This window comes from Manis javanica, chromosome 7 (assembly GCF_040802235.1).
Source record: "Manis javanica isolate MJ-LG chromosome 7, MJ_LKY, whole genome shotgun sequence".
NCBI lineage: Eukaryota > Metazoa > Chordata > Mammalia > Pholidota > Manidae > Manis > Manis javanica.
In genome coordinates, this window is record NC_133162.1 from 136,293,808 (window position 1) to 136,315,934 (window position 22,127).

Below are 22,127 nucleotides of genomic sequence, written 5' to 3' on the forward strand. Positions count from 1 at the left end.
CCTAACTTTGTCCACATAGATTAGCTACATCCCCTGTTAGATTTAGTCCTGTGGACTTCATAGTCTTGAGATCATTTGAAGTGATAAGTCCTTTACCTATTCCTTCCTAATCTTAAGGAAACTCTTTCAATTTGTCACATATATAAATGATGTTTGCATATCAGGTTGAAGAAATTTCCTTCTCTTTCTAGCTTGTTAAGAAATTTTATAATGAATACATGCTAAGTTTTATCAAATGCTTTTTCTGCATCTAATAAATAAGACTGTGACTTTTTTCCTTCGATCTATGAACAGATGACTTTCATTAATTGATTTTTAAAAAATTCTAAATCCACTTGCATTTCCAGAGTAAACCCAATGTAGCCATGATATATATAAGCTTTCTTATATATTGAAGGATTCAGTTGTGGGCCAGGATGGTGTTCTGCCCTGAGAAGGGTGTTGGGGCTGAGTCTTCCCTGTCATGCGGGCAGAGACACCCTTCTTTGCCCTGCTGTCCCCCACCCGCCCTCCAGGGCATGACCTCCGTGCTCATCCTGCTCTCCCTCCCCAGGCTCTCCGGCCCTGCATCCTCAGGAGAGGAGAGGGGTGTACAGAGCTCCCTGTGCCCCCCGTTTCCCCTGGGTGGAGGGCTTTGCAATGCTTCATCCTAAAGGAGGAAACTTGACTTTTAGGATTTCTGACTTACTTGGGGTTGAAAGTTTGGGTAGGATCCTTCCCTGGGCCTCCCAGGCGCCGTGGAGGAGGGGGTTCAGACGCAGCCCTTCTGCGGCCTCTGCCTTTACCTCCCCTCGGGGGTCCTTCTCAGGAGGAAGAGCCGGGATCTTTGGTCCCAGAGGAGCTGCAGATGTCTGTAGGGCGCTGAAGACCCAGGTGGGCCTTGCGGGCTTTAGCTACGAGGCAGGGCAGGAGCCGCCTGCAGCCGCAGACCAGCAGATCCGCTGTGAACTTCTGCTCCATAGCGTCCCACACATGCATCCCACGACCACGGCAGGCGGGCGGATCCGCAGTTGTATCAAAAGAGGGCTTGGCTTCCATCCGGAGGTGCCTTCCCTTGGCCGTCCTCACTCTCCAGGCTGCCTTTCTCCCCAGAGCTCCGCTGACTCAGCCCCACCGTGGGCTGCCCAAGCGATCTGCAAACCCACACTCTCCCGCCACTCCCTGCCAGGGCCCCCCCGACCTATGAGGAACCTTCCAGGCTGCACAGCGTGGCGGCCGGGCCCCCCGCACCTCATTTTTGTGGCCTCAGGGCCCTGCTCACGTCCACCAGAGCCTCAGGTCTCAGGACTACAGCGGCCTAGATGCTTCTGGACCCAGCTCTACGTCTCTGCGCTCCCGGCGCCTCCACGAGCCAGCTCCCTCAGGGCCTGGCTCAGCAGCCCTCCTCCGCAGACCCTTCCTGGCCCGCCATCAGGCCTCGCTGTTTCCTTGGCCACTTGAGCTGTTTTCACACGTTTCCTACGGTGGAGAGAGTCCTCTAGGGCAGTGGTGGGGCCTCTCCCACCTTTGAATCTCTGGTGTTGTGCCTGCTGCATAGTGTAAACTCAGGGAAAGTCTGCAGAAAGAATGAATGTAGGGCTGCCACTGTCGGGGTGCTGAGGCCTGGATGCTGACCATCATTTTGTCACTCCATTTGTCACTCTTAGAAGACGATGTTGGATGAATGGTCCTTCCCAGGAGGAAGGCGTGGCTTGTCCCTAGGGCATCTAAGGGGCCCACAAAGTACTTTTTATCTCTGAATGCTTGTGACTTGGAGAGGAAAGAGAATAATTTCAACTACTTGAAAAATAAAAGCTGGCTCAAGTATTTGGTTTGAAGTAAAACACTGGGAGGTCTGCCTATCTTAAGCATCCCTTGAGATATACAATGCTGGCCAGAGTTATCCCCTGATCACAGCATGATTTTAGACACAGAGGCTGGCCAATTCCATCCAGCCCCATCGCCAGAACGAAGCCGTTCCGCAGTGTGCGCCTCTGTTTCCATGATAGCAAAGCAACGGAAACAACCAGACCTACAGCCGAATCTCTCAGGAACCGGCAGAGGGATGGGGAAAGATTTCTACTTTAAACTCCCCCATGTGCCACAAGAAGCTGAAGATGTTTTTGATTTGCTGGTGGGAAGGGAGAATACTTTGAAGTATCTGCTCCCAGCTGTTAGGGCATTGCTAGGGTTTAACGTACATGCATGTGTTTTTGACAAGTGTTGAGAGCTCACAGGTACCAGGCTGTGTCCACCTTGCTGGGAGGCAATTCTCTGTGGGTCTCTCAACTTTTGTGAGTGAGGCATGGACTGTCCTTTGTTCTGGCCTATCTTGTCAATGACGTCTGTAAAGCAAGCAGCTTTGGGAGATGGAGGTGGTGCTGTCTTTCAGAGCAGAGGGCAGGCGTGCTTAGTGCCCATCAAGAGACTGGGCTCCTCTTCTGGGGCTCAACCCACCACCAGGTAATCTGGGACCATCCATGTTGCCCACCTGGGTCTTGGGGACAAGGAGAACAGATGGAAATAGGCTGGAGTCCATGCCTTGCTATGTACAGCAAAGCTCTCTGTCTCCCACCAAGGTGTCCTGTGTCTTTTGTCCACATCCCCAGAACTGTTACAGGCTGACATGTGAACTCATAAGGAGGTAAAATCTCTGAGCCTTCACATTTCCTGACAAGCCTCTTTCTTTAGTGAATTTTATATACCTAACACCCTACCATTCAAATATTTTTATCTTCATTTTGTTCATTAGAACAGAAGCAGAGAAGTTAAGTAACCCTTGCTAGGGCACAGAGATAGTTCATGCCAGAGGGGAGGGTTTTGGTCAGCTTCGATTCCAGAACCATTCTGTCTCTATAACATGTGGACATGTTAAATTGCAAACGTTAATGTGCCTATAGCTGTATGTGTGGCACTAGGTCCATCAAAATCCTATTGACCCCAGAATCACCCCCACTGTGTGATGACACGAAAGCTCAGGACAGGACTGGAAGAGAGCTGAGCAGCATCCCCCCAAAGGGACACAAGCGGGGCACCATTATCAGGAGCCCTTCCACCCAAGAAAATGCCCTCTAATAGTTACACAACGGTTGGCTTGAGGCCATGGCCCACTGACCCTTCTTCTGGTGAACAGATGAGACCCACTTCCCATCAGGCAGGATGGGTTGAGTCATGTGAAATCCAGACAAAATAACAGGGTGGCTGGGGCAATGGGTGTGCTCCGGGATGAGGGGCGTCTCCAGCTGCTTGGCAGGCCCAAACCCGGACGAGCCTGTAGCAGCCCCGGGACATTTCCACATGCAGCTTCACCTTGTGTCCCGTTTCATTTGGCCCTTGCCACGTCCTCATGATGGAGACTGATCTGTCCCCCTAATAGCTCCCTGTTGCCCAGGGGACAAACTCCCAGTTCTTAGCCTGGGGCCCAAGACCTCAGGGTCAGCCTCAGGTGTGCTGCCTAAAGACTTCATGCATTGGAGAGGGGTCGCAGGTGAAGAAAGGGTGCCCCCGGCTGGAGCGAGCAGTATTTGTTTGCACACATGTGTGTACCAGATGTCCATGCAGGTGTGTGTGGCACGCACATCATCTCAGCCCCTCTACCCGCTGGTGTGCTGGTGTGGCTATTAGCCTGAGACAGCTTCCTCCAGGGTGGCATCTGGACTGGGCCACCCTGGCTGACCCACTGCAGCTTCCAGGTCCCCGCTTGTCTAATTCTGGCTGGGCCTGGGGACCCAGGAGGGCTGGGAAGCAGGCTGTGCTGCAGGACAGTATTTCAGGACACCAGGCAGACAAAGAGGGTGAGGAAGAAGAGAGGGAGTGTGGGGAGGGCTGTGGGCCGGTTCTCAGAGAGCATGGCAGGCGCTGAAGGTGCCTGGGCCTGCAGAGGGCGTGAGGGAGGGTGACCCAGCTCCTTGTCCCAGGCCCTTGCCAGGGAAGCCCTGGGTGGTTGCCGGCAGCCTGGGCCGCAGTCTCTGATCTGGTCTTGGAGTGGCTGCGAGCTGCTGGGGGTTCAGGAAGACTCTCGGGTAAGAGGATGGTCGCTGAGTGCACCTTCCCGCTCTGTCATCTGGAATCATGGCTGCTTCTCAGGAAGCATTTAGACGTGGTGCAATGAGGAGCTTCCCACAAGCAGCACCACCCCCATATCCGCCCTGGTTATGGATATTAGAAAGTCCTTCGCAGTGAGCACCTGACACATTAGTCCCCTGCCATCAACTCTGAGAGTTGGGACCGTGGAGCCATGTCCCCTTGAGGGATGAGAACATTGAGGACAGAGAGGCCAAGCAGGCTGCCCAAGGTCACAGGACCCAAACCCAGGGAGTGGGCCTTGCAGCCCGCGCTCTCACTGTTCTTTGGGGGAGGATGGCTTTAACAGTCCGTCCTGTCTAGTACCGTGCCGTTAGAAAACCCGTGCTTCAGCCGGGGTCCTGGCGGCTGGGACAGCTTATTTCTGCAGGGACGTCCACCCTTACACTGTTTCACCGAACTTCTGCCTGTGTGGGGAAAATGGGTGCTACCCGTCGCTCCCCGCTGCCCTGGCAGCGGGTGCCCACCCCCACGGTCTGTGCTGAGCACTGGCCTCAGGAGCCAGACGTGGCCGCCCAGCTGTGTGCACAGACTCCATCTGAGAACAAAACCGCATCCGGGGAAAGCAAGCCCCGGGCAGCCTTCATCTTTCCCTAGACAATTTCAGTGATGCCGTTTGACTCGGAATGCTCCGTTACATCTCAAATTTATTTCCATCACTTAGAGCTGGATCAATGGGAGACCAAGGTGCCTTTTAGCTCCAGCACCTGCTGTTCCCCCCAGATGTCAAGGTCTGACATTTGATGCCATGATCCTCAGTCAGTACTATGACTCACTGCCACCCGGCTCACCCACCCCGCGCACCCAGCAGGGACTTTCACGCCACGCCATGGCGAACTGCACTGCCCCGGGGACCTCAGGCTCCCTCCCTCTGACAGAGACACACCGTCTCCTGGGTGGCTGCCGCATCCCCGGGGGCCCTGGGATGCCGAGTCCTCCTCCCCGGGGGGCACCCCATGTGCCCGGCCGGGTGTGTGTGTTGGCATGTGGTGGGCGTTCATGCAGTCTGCCTGGGACACAGGTGGTGGGTGGGGGGTGCCACATGCTCTCTCGTGGACTTGAAGGAGGCACTGGGGGGGCCCGGTTCTGCTCAGATGAAATATTCCTTGCTGCTGCCGCTGGCGTCTTGGAGGGACGGGTCGTCCTGCAGGGCGGCATCTGCGCTCTCGGCGAACTCCGTGCCCTTGGCCTCGTTGGTGTGGTAGGTGCCCTTGTGCCGGTACATGTAGTGCAGCGTGAGAAAGAGGAGGCACAGCAGCACGAAGGCCACAGTGGTGACAACGCCTGTGCAGGTAGGAGGGTGGGGGTTTCACGGCTCTGACGGGGGTCAGGGGCCAGGACACAGTGGCTGTGCAGGGACCTGCCGCTGCGACCAGCAGGACGGCAGACAGGCTGGCTCACTCCTGTCCCTCTCCCCGCTGCCCGGGGTGCTGGCACCTGTCCGTGCTGGGTAAGCTACCCCTCCGCTCAGCGCCCTGCAGATGGGGCTGGGATCTATGCCTGTCTGAGCCACGTGTGGTGCCATGCCACCTACTGAGGAAGACAGCCTCCGTGCACAGCACGCATGATGTAGCGTGCGGCTTTCCCTAAAACTGAGGGGTTCACGGGACTCAGAGCTTCCAGTTCCAAATCCAAGACAGTCCCAACCAAGGGGTCCCCGGGGCATAGGACTTAAAAAGTGCAGAAACCAGGACAGTGCAGAAGAGCTGGGCTGGCTGGCTGCCGTGTGCCCCCAGAGGAGGTGCTGCAGGTGCGGTCGCCACCCCTCGGGGCCTCGGCTTGGGGCCAGGGTCCAGGAGGGCAGGATCAGACCTGCTCCGGGTGGAGGGCAAGGAGGTGTGGCATGAAGAGGCGGAGGAGAATCCACCTGACGGCCCACCTGCTGTGGCCCTGGGGGGGGCCCAACCTGGGGTCCCTGTGTGTCTCCTTGCCCTGGCCCTCTGGGACCCAGGCCGGACGTTTCTCAGTCTCTCGCAGGGCCGGGCTCGCCTCTGAGGGAGTGCCGGCCTGGGGCCACCCACGGCCTTGGCCGACTCTCCCCTGGGGCTCCCTCCTGGCCTCCTGGTGGGGGCCCTGAGTCTCACCTGCAATAAGGGCGATGTCTGTCCCCGTGGAGATCACCCAGGGGCTGGGCTCTGTGAACAGGTCCGGCTGGGTGGTCGGGCTGGACCGTGTGAGCAGGACAGGTAATGTGGACAGATGAGGCTCTGTGAATGGAACCGGAGCAAGCACTGAGAGAGGACGTTCCCCCCCCACCCTGCAGCCTTCCAGCCAAGCTGCACCTGCTGCCACGTGGGGGCAGCTCTGTGGGCCATGCAGGGCAGACAGATGGCCTGGCACAGGGCCAGCCTCCGGCCAGGGTGCTAGAGAGCCCTGGGGCCACCCTTGGTGTCACACAGCTAAGGCGACTGTGTGACCCTGCCTGTGGTGCGAGGGGGTCTCCCTGCTGACCCTTGACCTATGGTGCCTGTACCTGGCAGGAGCTCAATAGACAACCAAGGGGGTGAGGGCGGGGCCTGCTGCTCAGGGCGAGGCTTTCCTTCTGGAGGCCAGCTTTTCCCATGGCAGTGGGCAGAACAGACCGTGCATGAAGTGTCCACACACCATGTGCCACTTCAGCCACCTTCCTTATCTCATCACATGGCCTTCACTGCAGCCCCAGAGATGTGGGGCCCCATTAGCCCATTTCACAGGTGGGACACTGAGGCTGGGACAGTGATGAGCCTAGTCACACAGCTTGTTTGTCCCCTGGGGCCATGACTTAGCCTGCCCAGCCATCTCTGGATGCCCCTTCTCTTTGAGGAAGCCCCTCCCAGGAGGGCTCCTGTCGGGAGGTCCCCAAGACCCCCATTTCGGTCTCTGCCTCAGCCCTTCCATGCACAGGACACCCCGAGAGCATCTTTTGGAAGCCCAGTGATCTGGCCAGAGGGCTGAGCTGCAGCAGAGAAGGTCACCTGGAGCTGCCGCACTCCATTCTCCACTGGGAGACGCAGGAGGGGCAGGAGTCCCCGGACCACGGAAAGACCAGTGTTAACATGGAAATCCCGTGGTCCCACGACATCGGGTACATATTAAAGCGGAGAAGCCTACTTCATAATGGTCATTTCCGCCCAGATAATCACTTCACTTACAGTGTGATGAGGTCATTCTCCCCAGTGCAGCTGCCAGGTGCCTCTTTCTGGTAAGAGCTCAGCTGTCAGAGCCAGGAGGGATGGTGTGCGAGCCGAGCAGGGGCTGGAGGCTGGGAGGACAGCCAGGCCAGGAGCCCTGGGGCAGCAAGGAGCAGAGCGGGGAAGGGGATGAAGCCAGGTCTCCAGTTGGCAGGCAGAGTGGGTGCACACCGGGGGCCAGCAGGGGAGGGGAGGAGGCTCAGCATTCGGAGCACTTGAGTGGTGAGCCCTGAGGGAACCAGCGGATGCTGGGCCCTGCACCCAGGGCAGACAACCTGTGATGGAGCATCCAGCACATAGTAGGTACTATTTACTGGATGCATGATTGCCCGCATACAAAAATGAGAGGATCCAGGCCTTACTCTCTAAGCACCTCCTAGTCGGGAGGGATGCTCACAGGAGCTCAAATATCCGGGATTGCTGTGAGGAATTTTCCAGGGCAAGGCCTGCACTTCCCCAGCCACTGTGTCCAGTGTGGCCGGCGTCAGCAGGGACTGGCACTTCCTCTTCTCTTAAAAACAATTACACATGCCAGGTAATATTTCCAGAATTTGCCAGGTTTTAACTCATTTAGCCGGCATGGCTGGACCACTTGGTCCCACTCTGCAGAAGTTATTATTGTTTCCATCTTACAGATTTGGGAACTGAGTCCCAGGAAAGTGTTACCATTTTCCTGGGGTCATACAGCTAATGTGGGTGTCAGGAGCCAAGCATCAAGCCAGATGCCTTCAGTCAATGAGTTTCAACCCACAGGGCCCTGGCCACGGGCCATCTGGGTAAGCTGGTCCAGTACTGGGTGGGGTATTTAGCTTGAATCATTTGGGTTGAATTTCTTAGCTTGTGTTTAGGGACCCTGTACCCAAACCTGTAGGCTGGAACACTGGATGTCCTCGGCAGACCAGCAGGCTGGGGGTCAGAGGGCCAAGGCCTCTCAGGGGTCATGAACGTAGCCTCCCAGCAGGGACACTCGCCCTCCACTCACCACATCCCTCTAGGTGCACTGCTGGAGCACAGGACACCCGCTGTCCACGCCCCACGTCCCCCCAGGTGCACTGCTGGGGGCAGGACACCTGCCCTCCGTGCCCCACATCGCCCAGGTGCACTGCTGGAGTTGCTCCAGTTGCCCAGTGTAACTGACTCCAGGGTGGTGACACTTCAGAGTGACCGGAACTGCCATATAGGTAGGAACAGCAGAAAACACAGCCTGTCTGGGCAGGAGGGGATGGGGTAAGACAGTGTTCTCAAACTGTGGTCCCTGGGCCAGCAGCATTTTTTTGGAGACTGTTGGAAATGCAAATCCTTGGGCTCCACCCCAGACCACTGTACCAGAGACAGGCTGGGGCCCAGTAGCCTGTGTTTCCAGGCCTCTAGTGGTTCTGCTGTGCACTCAGGGCTGAGAACTGTTGGTGTAAGAGAAGCCTTCCCAGAGGGGGTTTATCAGCTTGGCCACTGCAGGGTGAATAGGAGTCTGCTGCACAGATGAGAAGTACCAGCAATCCCAGCAGAGCTTGGTGCCCACAGAGTGCTCACCTCTCCCTAGCTTTCCCTTTGTCCCCAGGCATCTGCTTGCCCTCCATGACCCGGAGGCTGCGGGAGCCTGGGTTCTGACCTCTTGCCTCTAGAGATGGCAGGTGACAGCCTGCCCTGCCTGGGCTCACTCCTCATGCTGTTTCTGTTCAGCAAGCAGCAATGATGGGATATTTGGAGAAGCCCAGCTGGAGTGAGCTCCCATCCCACCAGGAAGTGACAGGTCCGCGTGTGGGTGGATTAAGAGCCAGGAACGAGTCCCTAGCTGGGGTTTAAGGGTCAGTGTGTGGCAAGGATTAGGGTCATTCTGAGCTCAAGAGGGGAAGGGGGAGTCAATGGGCAGGCTTGGGGTGCATTTATGGGAGAACAAGTATCATTTATGGCAGGTGTGGGTCTGGCCCCCAGGCTGGATGGCACGGGAGGCCCCAGCCCCTCGCACAGACCCAGGGTGCCCTGTGCTTTTCCTTCCTGGCTCCTCAAGATGGCAACGCCCACCAGAGAGAAGGCTCTGTCCACCCCAGAGCCACGTCGTCTCCCTCATGGATCCATGGCCAGCACCAGGCTGCATGTCTGGTGACTGACAACAGCTGCTGGATGGTATCTGAAAGCCTTGCCCCTCCTGGGGGCCTGGAATCGAACTGCACCCCGCCCGTCCTCAGCACTGTCATGGCAGCTGCTGGTTCGAATCCTGGCTTGACCAGCTTAACATCAGTGCACTCAGCCAATGCTTCATAGTGATCGGCTTTAGTTCCTGCATATGTTAGACAAGAATAACAATGTCTGTGGTAGGGGTTAGAAATGCTGTGCACCATGTGACAGACATTTTATGTATGTTATGCAGACAGTGACTACACGGCACACAGCTCAGAACGGGTGCCGACTCCGTTGTAGCCACTATTTTGACTCTGATTCGTATTACTACTGTAGTTTGCACATAATTCAACACCAGGCCCCTAAGGGACCAGCTAACAGATGCTGTGAGTCCATACGGAGGATGGGTGCCGGCTGTGGGTCCCCAGCATCGTCCTGGCCCACAGGAAATTGACGCCTGGGTGCCCAGCTTTTCTGGGTTGCCAGGCTACTGCAGGGACCAGGGGACATTCCAAGAAATGGAAATTGGGTCTTGGTCCTCAGGGCGCTTATGGTTTCCCTGGGAGATGTGACCTGTGACATGAGTTATTTAGGGCACCATTTGACAGGCAGTAAGTCCCAGTGCGCCGGTGGGTCACAACCAGCTAGAGTGAGAGACAGAGACACGAAGAGGAAAAGGAGAGAGACAAAGGGCATGTGTGGAGAGAGACACCGAGACAGAGCGTCAGGAGACGGCGAACAGCTCGGCGCCCGCAGAAGGCTGCGCAGCGGTGCGCCCAGTACCATCAGGCCGGCTTCGGCTGCAGCTGTGCGCACGGAGCGCGCAGTCGCCGACTCTGCACGCGGGCCTCGCACTCAGCGCCCCGCGCGCATGCGCCATGTTCGGAAGCCGGAATTTAGACCAGGACACCGTAGGGGGGCGCCTCTCCAGTCCTCATTCCTGCAGTGCTGGGTTCAAGGGAAGCCCAGCTAGGAGGTCAGGCAGCGAGCAGGCAGGTGGAGCTCCAGCCAGCCTCACGCCGCGGAGAGCTGGCGCGGGTCACGGCGGCAACGGGGCTGCGCGGCGCGACAGCTCCGGGCCTCGGAGGCCCTGGTGTGACCCTCCAGCCGCAGGCCTGGCCACGGGGCCGAGAGCCAGGGCAGCGGACGCTTCCTGTGAGCCGGTGAGTCCGGAGAGGGGGCAAGGGGAACAGCTGCTCCGAGCTCCCAGTCAGGGAAGTTGCCTCCCAGGCGGGGCAGGCCCGTGGGGTCGAGGCCTTGGGAATGGAGGTGACGCCCAGTCCTGGGGGCTCAGCTAGGTGAGGGGGAGGGGACGGGGGAGGGGTGCTCTGCGCTGGGCTCTGAGCATTTACTGGGCACAGGCACCGAAGAAGTTTCCTCCTAAGCTCCCTGGAGTCTTCCGCAAGCCTGCATCAGGGCCGTCTTTCCCTTTCTTTAAGTTACAGATAATGAAATGCAAGCCCAGAGGGGTCAGCTCCCTTGCCCAGCTCTCGCAGCCTGTGTTCTAACTGGGGATGATTCCTGGGTGCCAAAGCGTGCCCCTCTCTGCGTGCCGCCCTCTCCAGCGCCAGCTGCCGCAGCTGGGTTAGCTCTGCTCCTGAGCAGGCTGCCATTCGGCTGCAGCCAGGTGCCTGACGCTCTGCAGGTCCCCAGGGGGCGGCCGCCAGTTCTCATGCACGGCAGACATTCCTGGGAGGCAGTGGGCACCAGGTGCCATCCCTCCACGTGGGTGAGGTCCTCGGCTCCAGCTGGCAGCAGGGGCACAGCTAATAGGACCCTGGTGGGGGAGGGGGCATCCTCAGGTGTCGACAGGGAGCAGTGGTCAGGGGCTCGCCCCGGGGACACACAGCAACACTCCCGGTTGCTGAGACCCTCCCTTCTTGTGCTTTCCCTGAAGCCGTGCTGGGAAGCTGCTGCTCCCTGCAGGGTTTCCTCTTTACCCCTGCAAGCGCACCATGATGTTCTCCCTTCTGCCTCAGGGGTCGTGGAGGAGGAGCCCGGCTCCCTGTTCCCCACCATCCACCTGGTCCAGCAAAGGGGCAAGAGTCCGGGCGTGGGCAGAGGAGACGCCAGGCAGGCGAGCTCCTGGGAGCTGAGGACAGCTTCAGGTAGGGAGGGGCCTGGGGTCTGGGCAGAGGGACATCATCTCAACCTTAATTCCTGAAGGAGGCAGGTTGTGACGGAGCCCGTGGAGGTCCTTGTTGATGACCCTGCTGATACTGCGTTCCAGGGCGGCCACATCGGTTACTTGTGGACCTGCCAAACTGCATGGCTCACTGAGAGCCTTCTCTCCTAGAGAACCTGCAGATCTGGGAGCAAAGTCGCCTCTTCCATGGCTCCCAGGAGCGAATGTGACTTGGGTTTAGGAAGGCCAGCTCCTGGGAGGGACAGGCACATGGCAGTCACAGGCAGTTCTCTTGGGCTCACAGCAGTTTCTTCCTCCTGCTCCAGATTCTGGCCTCAGAGTCCTTATGCAGGTGAAGTGGAAATCAATTGACAGTTAATGTGTATTAGGTGACCCTTCCTTCTGGGAGGAATGAGGTCAAGCCCATTTGGTTTTCTTTGGTGGTTTACTGTCATCACACCTGGAAAGGATGTAGCATCTAAGCCAGCCTGGGGAAAAGCTGGTGTCAGAATTGAAGTGCCCCCAAAGAAATAAAGGCACAGCTTATCACCTGCCCGCCGTCTCCCTTCTGGCCAGCCAGCATGGGCCCAGCAGTGAGCAATGGTTGGTCCAGGACGAAAGGGATGTGGAGAGGACGGTGTCTGTCCTCAGGGAGTAATGACAGGGTTCAGGAGACACAGTTATTCATGTGAAAGTAGACCGCCAACACTGTGAGACGGAGCATCACGGGTGGGCATGGGGGTCAGACTGCCCCAGGACTCCCGTTGCCACGGTGGTGAGGGGGCTCACGGTTTTGTCTGCTCATCTTTCCCCCAGCACACTTTCTGTGGCCTCCACTACGCTGCAGCCATGTGCTTCCCAGTTAAGGCCAGGCCCCTGCCCTCAAGGAGCTTCCTGAGTAAGAGACCCACACACCTGTGGGGAGGCTCGGGAAGGGTAGTTCTCTGATGTTCTCAGGAAGGGCTTTCTGGAGGAGGCAGCTCCCCAGGCTGGTCTGCTGAGATGGGGGGGGAGGGCCATGCCAGCAGCAGGGCCTGGGCGTAGCGGAAAGGCAGAGACACCGAGGGAATGTTCACAGTGGTGCAGTCGGCAGGGCTTGTTGATGTGGGCCCCGCAGCCGGGACGCCTGCTCAGGGGACGTCAGAGGCTGGGCTCTGGGCAGTGGCTGCGGTATGCTGGGGGCTCCCCGGGCCGCGTCATCAGCACAGCCACCCTTCCTGCTTATGCAGAAGGTTTGGGTCCTTTGGCCTGGACTTGCAGACTAAATTCCCAGCACCTGGTGGTGCCTGGCCAGGTGAGGCCAATATGAATTTGACCACCTTGGTCAGAATGTGCCAGCCAGTCTCCAGGTCAGCAGGATTGGCCCCCGGCTCCTGTGGGTCACCTCACAGACAATCCCCCCCCAATCCCCAGGCTGCTGAAATGCTGTGTGGTGTGGTTGTATCACTCCTACACCCGCACAGCCATCTTAGCCGTGGCCCTGGGCCTGCACCGTGGTGACACAGGACTGCCTGGGGGGCGCTGAGGCCTTGCAGGCTGCTGCCCACCTACCCGTGCACACGCTGTACGGGGCCTTGGGGCCCTGTTCTGCCCTGGAGAAGAATGTTCCCCGCAGCGGCGGTGGAGCTGTTGGGGGAGAGATTCAGCAGCAGATGGTGGCCAGGGTCAGCCAGGGGATCGCCTCTGTGTGCCCACCTTGGGAGCTCACTCAGGGATTGCTGCATCTGGGTGTTTGTTCTGGGGACGTGCTTGCTGGAGGGGACCTGGGAAGGGCTGTGAGGACACGGTTGCTCCCACACGGGTTCCAGGGCTTTCTTTGCCTGTCCTTGCTGCCAGTAACCCTGAACTTTTTGTTTTTAACAAAGCCTTATTATTTCAACACAACAGTTCACCTCAGATGAGGGTCTAAGTAAAAGAAAAGAATGCTATGCGTCCATCCTGCGACCACAGTGCAAAAATGGAGCCACCCGCTCTTGCCCCCCAGGACCGTGAGAGCAGCAGGGCCCAGCAAGAAGCCCCAAAGGGAAGTGAGTCTCAGGAGACAGAGGTCGGCTGAGCCAGATGACAGTGTGGGGTCCCGCCCCTCAGAGGGGGCCTTGGCGTCTAGTAAGGAGGCAGCAAATCCCCCCTGTTTAGGGTGCAGCATGAAGTTGGGGAGAACCCCGGCTCCCCCCCTGCCCTCAACTCCCCACCCTGTGCTGAGCCATGGGAGGAGGAGGCGAGATCCCAGCCAGGCTGCTGGCAGCTCCAGGGAGGAGGGTGGTGGGCTGGGAAGCTGCCCGGGGCTTGGTGGGCTCTGGCTGCTGAGGCCAGCCCCCCTGGCGGCTGCTCGCCCCTCCCTCTGACCTGACCCCTGCTGGGCAGTCAAGCAGCATCGTGGACATGGTGTCTGTTCTCCCTGTTCCGTGACACCACCCCTGACCCCGGCCCAGCTCCAGCCCATCTTCTAAGTCATGTGCTCATCAGACTCAGTGGCGCTCAGAAGTCCCTGGACACAAGCCGCTCCTGGGGCCCAGCTGTCCCTGGCCTTGGCCTCGCTGCAGGGGCTTTACCCTGCTCAGACATTCACGTCTCTCTGCCCTCTGAACTCTTGTTAGGCCTGCCTCAGCGGCTCATGGCTGGGATGGTGCTCTGACCTCTGACCCCTAAAGGTATGCCCAGCCCCCAGGGTGGACATACCCCCAGGGGCTGTGTTCAATGCGTGTGGGCCCTCCAGGAAAGAACATACTTCATGCATCTGTTGCCCTCTTGGGGCTGAAGGGGGCCCAGGTGCATGGCAACACCCAGTAGGAATTTGCTGAATTATCACAGGATAAACAGGGAACCACGAACACATTCACCTGGTGCTGAGAGCAAATGCCAGGCCCTGGGGAGGGAAGCCCTGCGACCCCCTGCCCACCTCCAGGCAGCCTCACCCCGTGGGGCTCAGCGGCTCACCTCCAGGGCCCCCTCTCCACGTCTGCACAGTAGAGAGAGGGTGACCCAGCCTGACAGGCTTACTGCGGGGCTGAGGGTGTCAGAACTGCCTTGGATGGGTCACACCGGTCACACCGCAGGCCACCGCCCCTCCCGCCTCTGGAGCCAGCAGGTCTGGGGTGGCCCAAGGACAGGCCTCTCTGACATCTGCCCTGGTGCTGCGGCATCTGAGGGCCCTGAGAGGCCCTGCGCCCTGCCTGTGGGAGCGGCGGCTCCGCCATGTGCCCTGTGGGCCTGGGTCTGCATCGTGGGTGGACCGCTAGCTTTCCAGCCCCTTCTGGGAAGAGAAAAGCCCAATCAAGTGAAAAGTCTTGGCCTCACAACCACTCTGACGCTCCCAAAGACATGTGCTAGTCACAGAAAGACCAGTGCTGCACGATTCCACATACATGAGGCTAAAACAGGCAGATTCCCAGGCTCCAGGAGGGGAACCCGGGCGCTGGGGGGGAGAAGTCGCTGACCCACAGTGGAGTTTCGGTCCGGCACGGTGAGAAAGCTCGAGTTCTGTGGCAACATTGTTCCTGTAGCCAAGTGCAGCGGATTGTACACGCAGACATTCGGGAGTTAAGTGTTCTTACCACAGTAAAAAAAAAAAAAAAAAAAGCTCTTCCTGTGCTTAGTGCACTCAGTGGGGGAAGGGGGCCCGGCCGGCTCCGCTCCCCCTACGCCTCCCTCTGCCCTGCTTGGAGTTCCCGCTGCCCCCGAGCTGCCCTGGGAAGGGGGTGCCAGGCCAGGGGCAACCGTGGCTTTCTCCTTAACTGGTGGCGGTGGGGGTGCCTCGGCTGAGCAGGCTCTGTCTGAGGGCGCGGTGACAGCCCCTGAGAAGACTGGGGTGGGCATGTCCACCTGGACCCTCCCTGGCCCATTGGTCCTCCACTGACTGGCCCCTCCCTGGCCGGGGCTCTCCTGAGTGGGATGCTTTAAAGATGGTCTTTGCCCCCTCCAGGCCTGGCGCTGCAGAGGGGCAGCCTGAGAAGGTGCTACATCTCCCCCCGGAGTCCCCACGTGGCTGTCCGTGGCGGCCGCACAGACTGCCTCCACCCCTGCCTGTTCTGGGGGCTCCCCTGGCCCTTCTCACTTGGCTCGAGGCGGAGAGAGGGTGAAACCCTGTGGTGAGGTGGGGACAGCGTGGCCCTTCTCCAGCTGCCGTCAGGGACGTCCTCGGTGGTGGCTGTCTAGCCTCTTAGATGATGGCCGCTGGGTGACCGTTTCAGACCAGTGTGGACTCTAGCTAGGCTGCGTCTAGTGTCTGTTTTGAATATGTGGGTAATCATTGCTCATTTTCCTCAACATTGAGTCTCTCCGTGAGATCCGTGTGTCTCAGTGAAAGAGAGCCTTTCCCACCTTGCTTACACACGCATGTGCACAGGTGCACAGGTGCACACATGTCTGTACACACACGCTGGTGTGTGGGTGCGTCTCTGGCCAGGGGTGGCTGTTTGAGTTCGGACATGCAGGAGGGAAGAATGGATTTATCTACGACTGGGCCAGGAGAAGGGGAGAGAAGATTCATGGAGTTCATTCAACAAAAACCATACAGGATCACTGCAGTAAAGAAAGTAGCGAGAAGATCTTGTCCATCTGGGGTCTATATTGTAGGGAAGGGATCCAGATAATAAAAAGAATAAATAAGCTATGTGGTATGCTAGACTGTGCTAGGAGAAACAATGAAGCAGAAAAGGGTAGGGTCTATGGTGGGAGCTCAGATTTAAGCATGGCCAGGGAAGGTGTCATGAAGGGGTGGGGACTAAGACCTGAACAAGGTGGCAGAGGGAAGGGTGTGGAAACACAGGAACAGCTTCCAGACAGAGGGAACAGCAAGTACAAAGACCCCGAGGAGGGCGCAGCCCGGGTGTGTTTCAGGGACGGCCAGAAGGCCGGTGTGGCTGGAGTGAAGTGAGTTGTAGAAGGAAGAACTGGAGCATTAGCAGAGGTCCATGTCGGTCCATGTCGGGCCTTGACGGCCCTTCAATGCGTCAGCTCCTCCTCTGAAGTAGACAGGAGCCACAGGACGATTCCGAGCAGAGGAGTGGATGTTGATGTGTTGACCGACATGCTGACAGATTGCTCTGGCTGCTGGGCAGAGGAGGGGACCGGCTGGGAGCCATGGTCAAGCCAGAGGACGGCAGATGGTGGTTGGACTTCCATGGAAGAGGAGAGAAGCGGTGGGTTTTGAACATGTGTTCTTGGGATTGCCGGTAGGGGTTGTGGACACATGACGAGGGGCAGTGGGATCTAAGCTGCATCCGGGAGGAAGCGGGATGTGGGACAGCGTGGGTCGTTGGGTCACGGGGTGTGATGTGCTCCTGAGGCGGAGGACTTGCCTGAATGGAGATGTGGGATGGGCAGGGCCTTAGCCAGACATGCAGGAGGTCCTGGTGTGTCCATTCCAGCGAGCCCCTGCAGGAGGGACTGAGACTAGCCACATGTGTGTGGACAGCTAAAGGGTGGTGATGAGGTCACAGCCAAGGGACAGCAAGATGGCTGCCTCCTGGCTCAGAATGCCACGTGCACTTTTAGGGAGGAAGGAGTGACAGTGTCCTTGGGGACTGCCCTGTGGGCGCAGATGTTAGGGAGAGCTGGGAGCCTGCTCAGCTGGGGAGGTGCTGCGCTACAGGGGCAGGTTGGCACGGAGTGAGTGCAAGGCTTGGGAGTCTGGGCGTCCTTGGCATCTGAGGGTCGGAGGCCTCCTGCAGCTGTCTGCATGTCATTTCTCTCTCCCACATCATTTGGTCCCCAGAACGGCCCTCTGCTAACTCAGGGCTCAGGGCCACAAGGGCCTGAGAAGCAGATTTGTCTTCCTGCAGCCTTGGTGTTGGGGCAGGCCAGGCATGTCCCTCTGCTAAAGATCTAAGCCACAGTCCACTGCCTGACATTTCAGAAGCTCTGGTCTCTGTAGCCCTTATTCAGTTACAGAGCCTTGAAATTTGCCTTCTGTTGTCATTTCTCATGCGTGGGCCTGCTGGTGGGAAGGAAGTTTGCGGCGGGCAGAGGTGCTGTGCCATGGTGTTCAGACTGGGGGCCTTTATAAACTCCTTCTCTGCAGAATTCAGATCACATCACCTCCTGCAGGAAGCCTGCCCTGACTTCTGCTAAGCTGTGTGCTCCTTTTTCTATTCCCGAAGGGGGCAGTGAGCTTTCTCATAGTATTTTAGGTTTGGCAGGCCACAGATGGGCTCTGTTGCCTATTCTTTGCATGTTTTATTGCTTTGTTTGTCTACTTTGTTATAATCCTTTAAAACTGTAAAAACCCATTCTTAGCTAGTTGACTGTACTGAAATAGGCCACTGGCTGGATTTAGCCTGAAGGCAGTAGTTTTCTGAACAACTTGTACAAATCACCATTAAAATGCTCTGTCTGTGCACTAATTTTGGGGTCCTAGAGGGCAAGGACTGTGTTTTCTATCTCAGCGTCTGACATAATGCGAGGCGAATGAATAAGTGATGCTGCGTGAACTATCTTCTGACAGGTCCCAGCCGACTCTTTTATCATGACTTTTTTTGCAAACCTGCCTCTCATGTGGTAAATAAATAACCTCCCCAGGAGTCTCCCAGTTGGCCATTAAACAGTCACTCCACAGATGGACCCCGAGCTTCCAGAGATATTAATGGTTGCCATTTATTATAAGTCCCTGGTATGCAGCAGCCCTTGTAAACTCCTGGGGGACATGGAGGTGAGGCTGGCGTCTTGTGTGTGTGCGTGAGTGGTGCATGTGCGCACTGGGTGCTCACACACGTGATTCAAGTTCACGTCACTCAGCCTTGGCGCAGCCCCAGGTCAGCGCTGACATGCCCCCCGCAGGCCCTGTTTTCCAGCTGGGTCACATGTGCTAATCCTTACCACTCCTCTGGAGGACTTAATTCACTTAAAAAATCATATAATTGCATTTTCAGCATAATTAGGTACCTAATTACATGACTAAATGTCCTCGATCAGGCTGCATGTGTAAATGATGATGATTTGGTTAGCCGTGCTTTGTCACTGGGCTTCCAGAACGCTCATCAGCTAGTGAGAAGGAAGTGGAAAATGTTTTCTCCTCCCTTCACTGGGTATGACAGGCAGGCGCAGAGAGGCCAGTGTCCTGTCTGGACTGGGAGCAGGGTGCTGAGGGCAGCCGGAGGGAGGGACTTGCGCTGCTGTGGGGTCTCGGCTCAAAGCCTCAGGAGGACCTCCAGGCGAGGGCATGTGCGCCGCATTCTCAGGACAGCGTAGCACTGCCCCACGGGATGTGGTCAGGGGAGGCCAAATGGCCCAGGGACAGTAGGCCCTTCAGGTTAGGACAGGCAGGGCAGGTGCAGTGAGGGAGTCTGGGAGGAAGGAGGGCGGCAGGAGCAAGGGGCATGAGCTGTTCCTCTGCATGCCCCAGACGCTCCTCTCCACCCTGGGCGGAGGCAGAGGTGTGCTGAGCCTCACTGTCCTCATGTGTGTGATGGGACCATGACAGGACCCACCCAGAGCGCGGTGGTGAGGGTGTCACAAGATGATGCACAGAGGCGGTGGGTGTAAGTTTACATGCAATACACGTCAGCTTGTATTGCCAGTGATTCGTCTGATTGGATTTTCTACTGGAGTAGTGTTGGAAAAGGAAGCTAGGAAAGGAACTATTTCCATCTGAATATGGGGAGTGTAGTGCTTGGGGTGGTGGTGAGGAGAAAGGCAAGTGATATCCACAACCAGCTCTTTTCAAAAACCGTCTTACAGTGCCCAGAAAAGTACCAGATGACTTCCCCCCCTCAGAATGCCCGGCCTCTGGCAGGAAGGTGAAATGAGCCAGTGCCTGTGGGCAGGGTGAGCATGTTTATCTTCTGGAATGCTGCTGCTTTCTAAGCACTTCCTGCTGTGCCGTCAGCTCTCCTTTGTCCTCTGGTGTCAGGGCCGGAAAGGGGCTTCAGGAAGCCACCAGTTCAGTTCCTCATTTTGCATCCGGCAGCAAAGCCAGGACGTCCCTGGGTCAGGCGCCCGGCGCTGTCTTGGCGCTTGGGGTGGAAAAGCCGTTTCTGTTCACCATGCCCACTCTACGGGCTCTCTGCCCCCTTGTCCCACTGTTCTTCTGGCTGATGGAGGTGCTCTATAAGATGTCTCTACCCATCACCCTGGCATGCTTCTGCTTACAGCCGTGCCCCTGCCCTATTCAGATCTTGAGATTTATATTTCCCCAACATTAATTTTTTAAAAGCAAAGAAGCCATAAACATGTACATAACTCTTCTTCCCATCAGTTGAAATCCTATGACACAGATCAACTGCCATCTAAATTAAATGTTTCATTCATAGAAAGTGATAAATGCCCTGGAGACTAATCAAAAAAGTTAATGAACTTAGACTTTGTTCCTTTCAGAATTTTGCAGGCGGTGTAGCTAGAGTTCAACAACTGGTTAAGATCTGATGACTGACAGGAAGGGTGAACTGGCGTGCTCCTGCTGTGGCAATACAGCCAATGTGGACAGGAAGCTCTGTCCATCTTTCCTCATCAGGAATCTTAGCACTTCAGAAGTGGGTTTGAAATCTAACACATAATCTTAGGGGAAAAGGTTAAGTACAAACACAACTTACCATTCTGTCAGACAGGTGTTCTAATGTCTTAAGCAAACCAGGTAACAGTGAGAATAGAGTTGCCAAAAAAGACAGTAGCTAACTACGGGGTTAGACCTGTTTGAGTGACCAGGATTAGGACTCCCAGATAAGCCAGGTGGTCTAAGACAGTTCAGAGTTCAAATAATTTTATCCTTTTTAGCATGGATGATTTCACATGGAATGCACGTACCTTTTAATTCTACACCTTTCAAATAACTCTTTTGAATTTTGTTTTGGGAAATATTAAAGCTATGGTTTTAAGAGAAGAAAAAATATAAATGGCTAAATCCAATACATATTTTGAGTTTATTTCCCTCTCTTCCTTTTCCTTATCACTTCTTCCATCATCACTACTGCATTCAGTATCATTAATCAACTTTATTATTCTTCTGCTTGGTGAGTAATGGACGATGGCAAGTCTTAAAGTTCAGGTTAAATAAGCTGTGTCTTCTCTTGTGGGCCACGATCAGGTGAGAGATGATAGAAAAAGGGATTCTCCAAAAACTCTCAAGTAGCGCAGAGATGGAAAGAAGGAAGCCCTTCTTCCTTCCAGGCCTGAAAGAGCACTTGGAACCTACTGAGAAAGGACCGGCAGGACACTGGGGCTGAGAGTAGTGGGTGAGGAGAGGGAGCTGTGGGTGTGACATGGGGACACCTGACAAGGCTGGGGTCTGAGGCTGGAGATTTTAAGGTTCTGATAGGAGTGTGATTAGAAGTTAATAAAGGAGATAGTGTGACTGAAGATATAGGAGGCTTATGAATAATGATTTATTATTTTGTATTTAAATACATCCAGTTACTGAATAACTTCCACAATTATTATACAGTAGTTATTCTGTAATCAGATAAAATAATGCAAAATATATTATTTGAAGTAGCAAACATTAAGATGCATTTCATATTATGTAAAAAATAAGGTCTTAACCATTGTGGAAGGTATCCATGAGATGGAGGGACAGAGAGAATAGGAAGGGAATCTCATGAAGCTCCTCTGAGGATGTTTTTGAAGGCCAGGAACACTAGTTCTCTGCAGAAGCCTTTGCAGCTGGGACCTGGTCTGGGGCTTGAGTGGGTGGGCTCCCTCAGACAAAGCAGGAGCTTCTCACCAGTGGCTGTCAACTCTGGCTGCACATTAGAATCTCAAGCGTCCTTTAGAAAAACACCTGTGCTCAGGTCCCATCCTCCTAGGGTTGCCAGGTAGAATGTAGGACACCAGTTACATTTGAATTTCAGATAAAAAAACAACATTTTGTATTTAAAAGTATGTCCCAGATATTGCATGCCAGCTCCACAGACTCCTCACTCTTTCATCAACTCACCAGATATACTGGGAGTCCCTGGGTGGGGGGAATACACCTGGAGGGGAGCTCTAGGGTGTCGCAGGCCCGAGCCTGGGGCCATATGCACAAGCCAGCCTGAGTCCCCATGTTATCATCTAACATGCACAGCCCACCGTCCCATGCGAGCCCCTTGCAGGTCACATGGACTGATGCATTTCACACCTCTGGGCTTTGGCTTACACTGTTCCCTCTGCCTGAAATGTCCACCCCACCTGGCCTACCTGGTGGACGTCTACACATCAATCCACACTAGTTCAAGTCTAACCATGAGGGGACATGTGTCCCAACCTCCCAGGAGGAGGTGACCTCCTATCACTACAGACAGATTCATCAAACACATCAACACGACTCTAGGGGTGTGGAGAAGGCTGTGGCATGTTCCTCTCTGTTGTCCTGGCAGTATGTGAGGTGGCCAGCACATAGTAGGTGGTCATCAAAAGCTTACTGAGTGAAGGTTCCGCTTATCAGACCAGACTGAAATGCACCAGGAAAAGTCATCCACTCAGTGGCATGGAAGCAGGAGTTGGCAGTGATTGCCAAGCCTGCAGAGCCCAGCACCCACTCGAGGATGGGAGGTAAAAAGCCATCTCTGGCATTTATCTCCCCACACTGCAGAGGACATTTGCATACACCAGTGATTCTTTGATTCCAGGGAAGAGATTTGAGGAGCATCCCCTCATTCTGCCCCAGGCCCTGGCTCCTGCGAGCTGCCATCTGGCTGCCCTCCTGCTTGCCCCAAGGGCTGTCCTTTCTCTGGCTCTTC

General features: G+C 56.2%; 1 protein-coding gene across 1 annotated transcript in view; it reads right to left on the bottom strand.

Annotated features, from left to right (window-relative positions):
- Positions 1-4,691: 4,691 nt before the first annotated feature.
- GYPC (glycophorin C (Gerbich blood group)) overlaps positions 4,692-22,127 on the bottom strand; it is a 32,856-nt gene continuing 15,420 nt past the window's right edge. Inside the window, exons 2-3 of the mRNA XM_036996012.2 lie at positions 6,147-6,269; positions 4,692-5,346 (exon numbers count right to left, since the gene is read on the bottom strand). Of these exons, the coding sequence (XP_036851907.1) occupies positions 5,153-5,346; positions 6,147-6,269 (317 nt within the window). The 3' untranslated portion in view covers positions 4,692-5,152. The remainder of the gene's footprint in view (positions 5,347-6,146; positions 6,270-22,127) is intronic.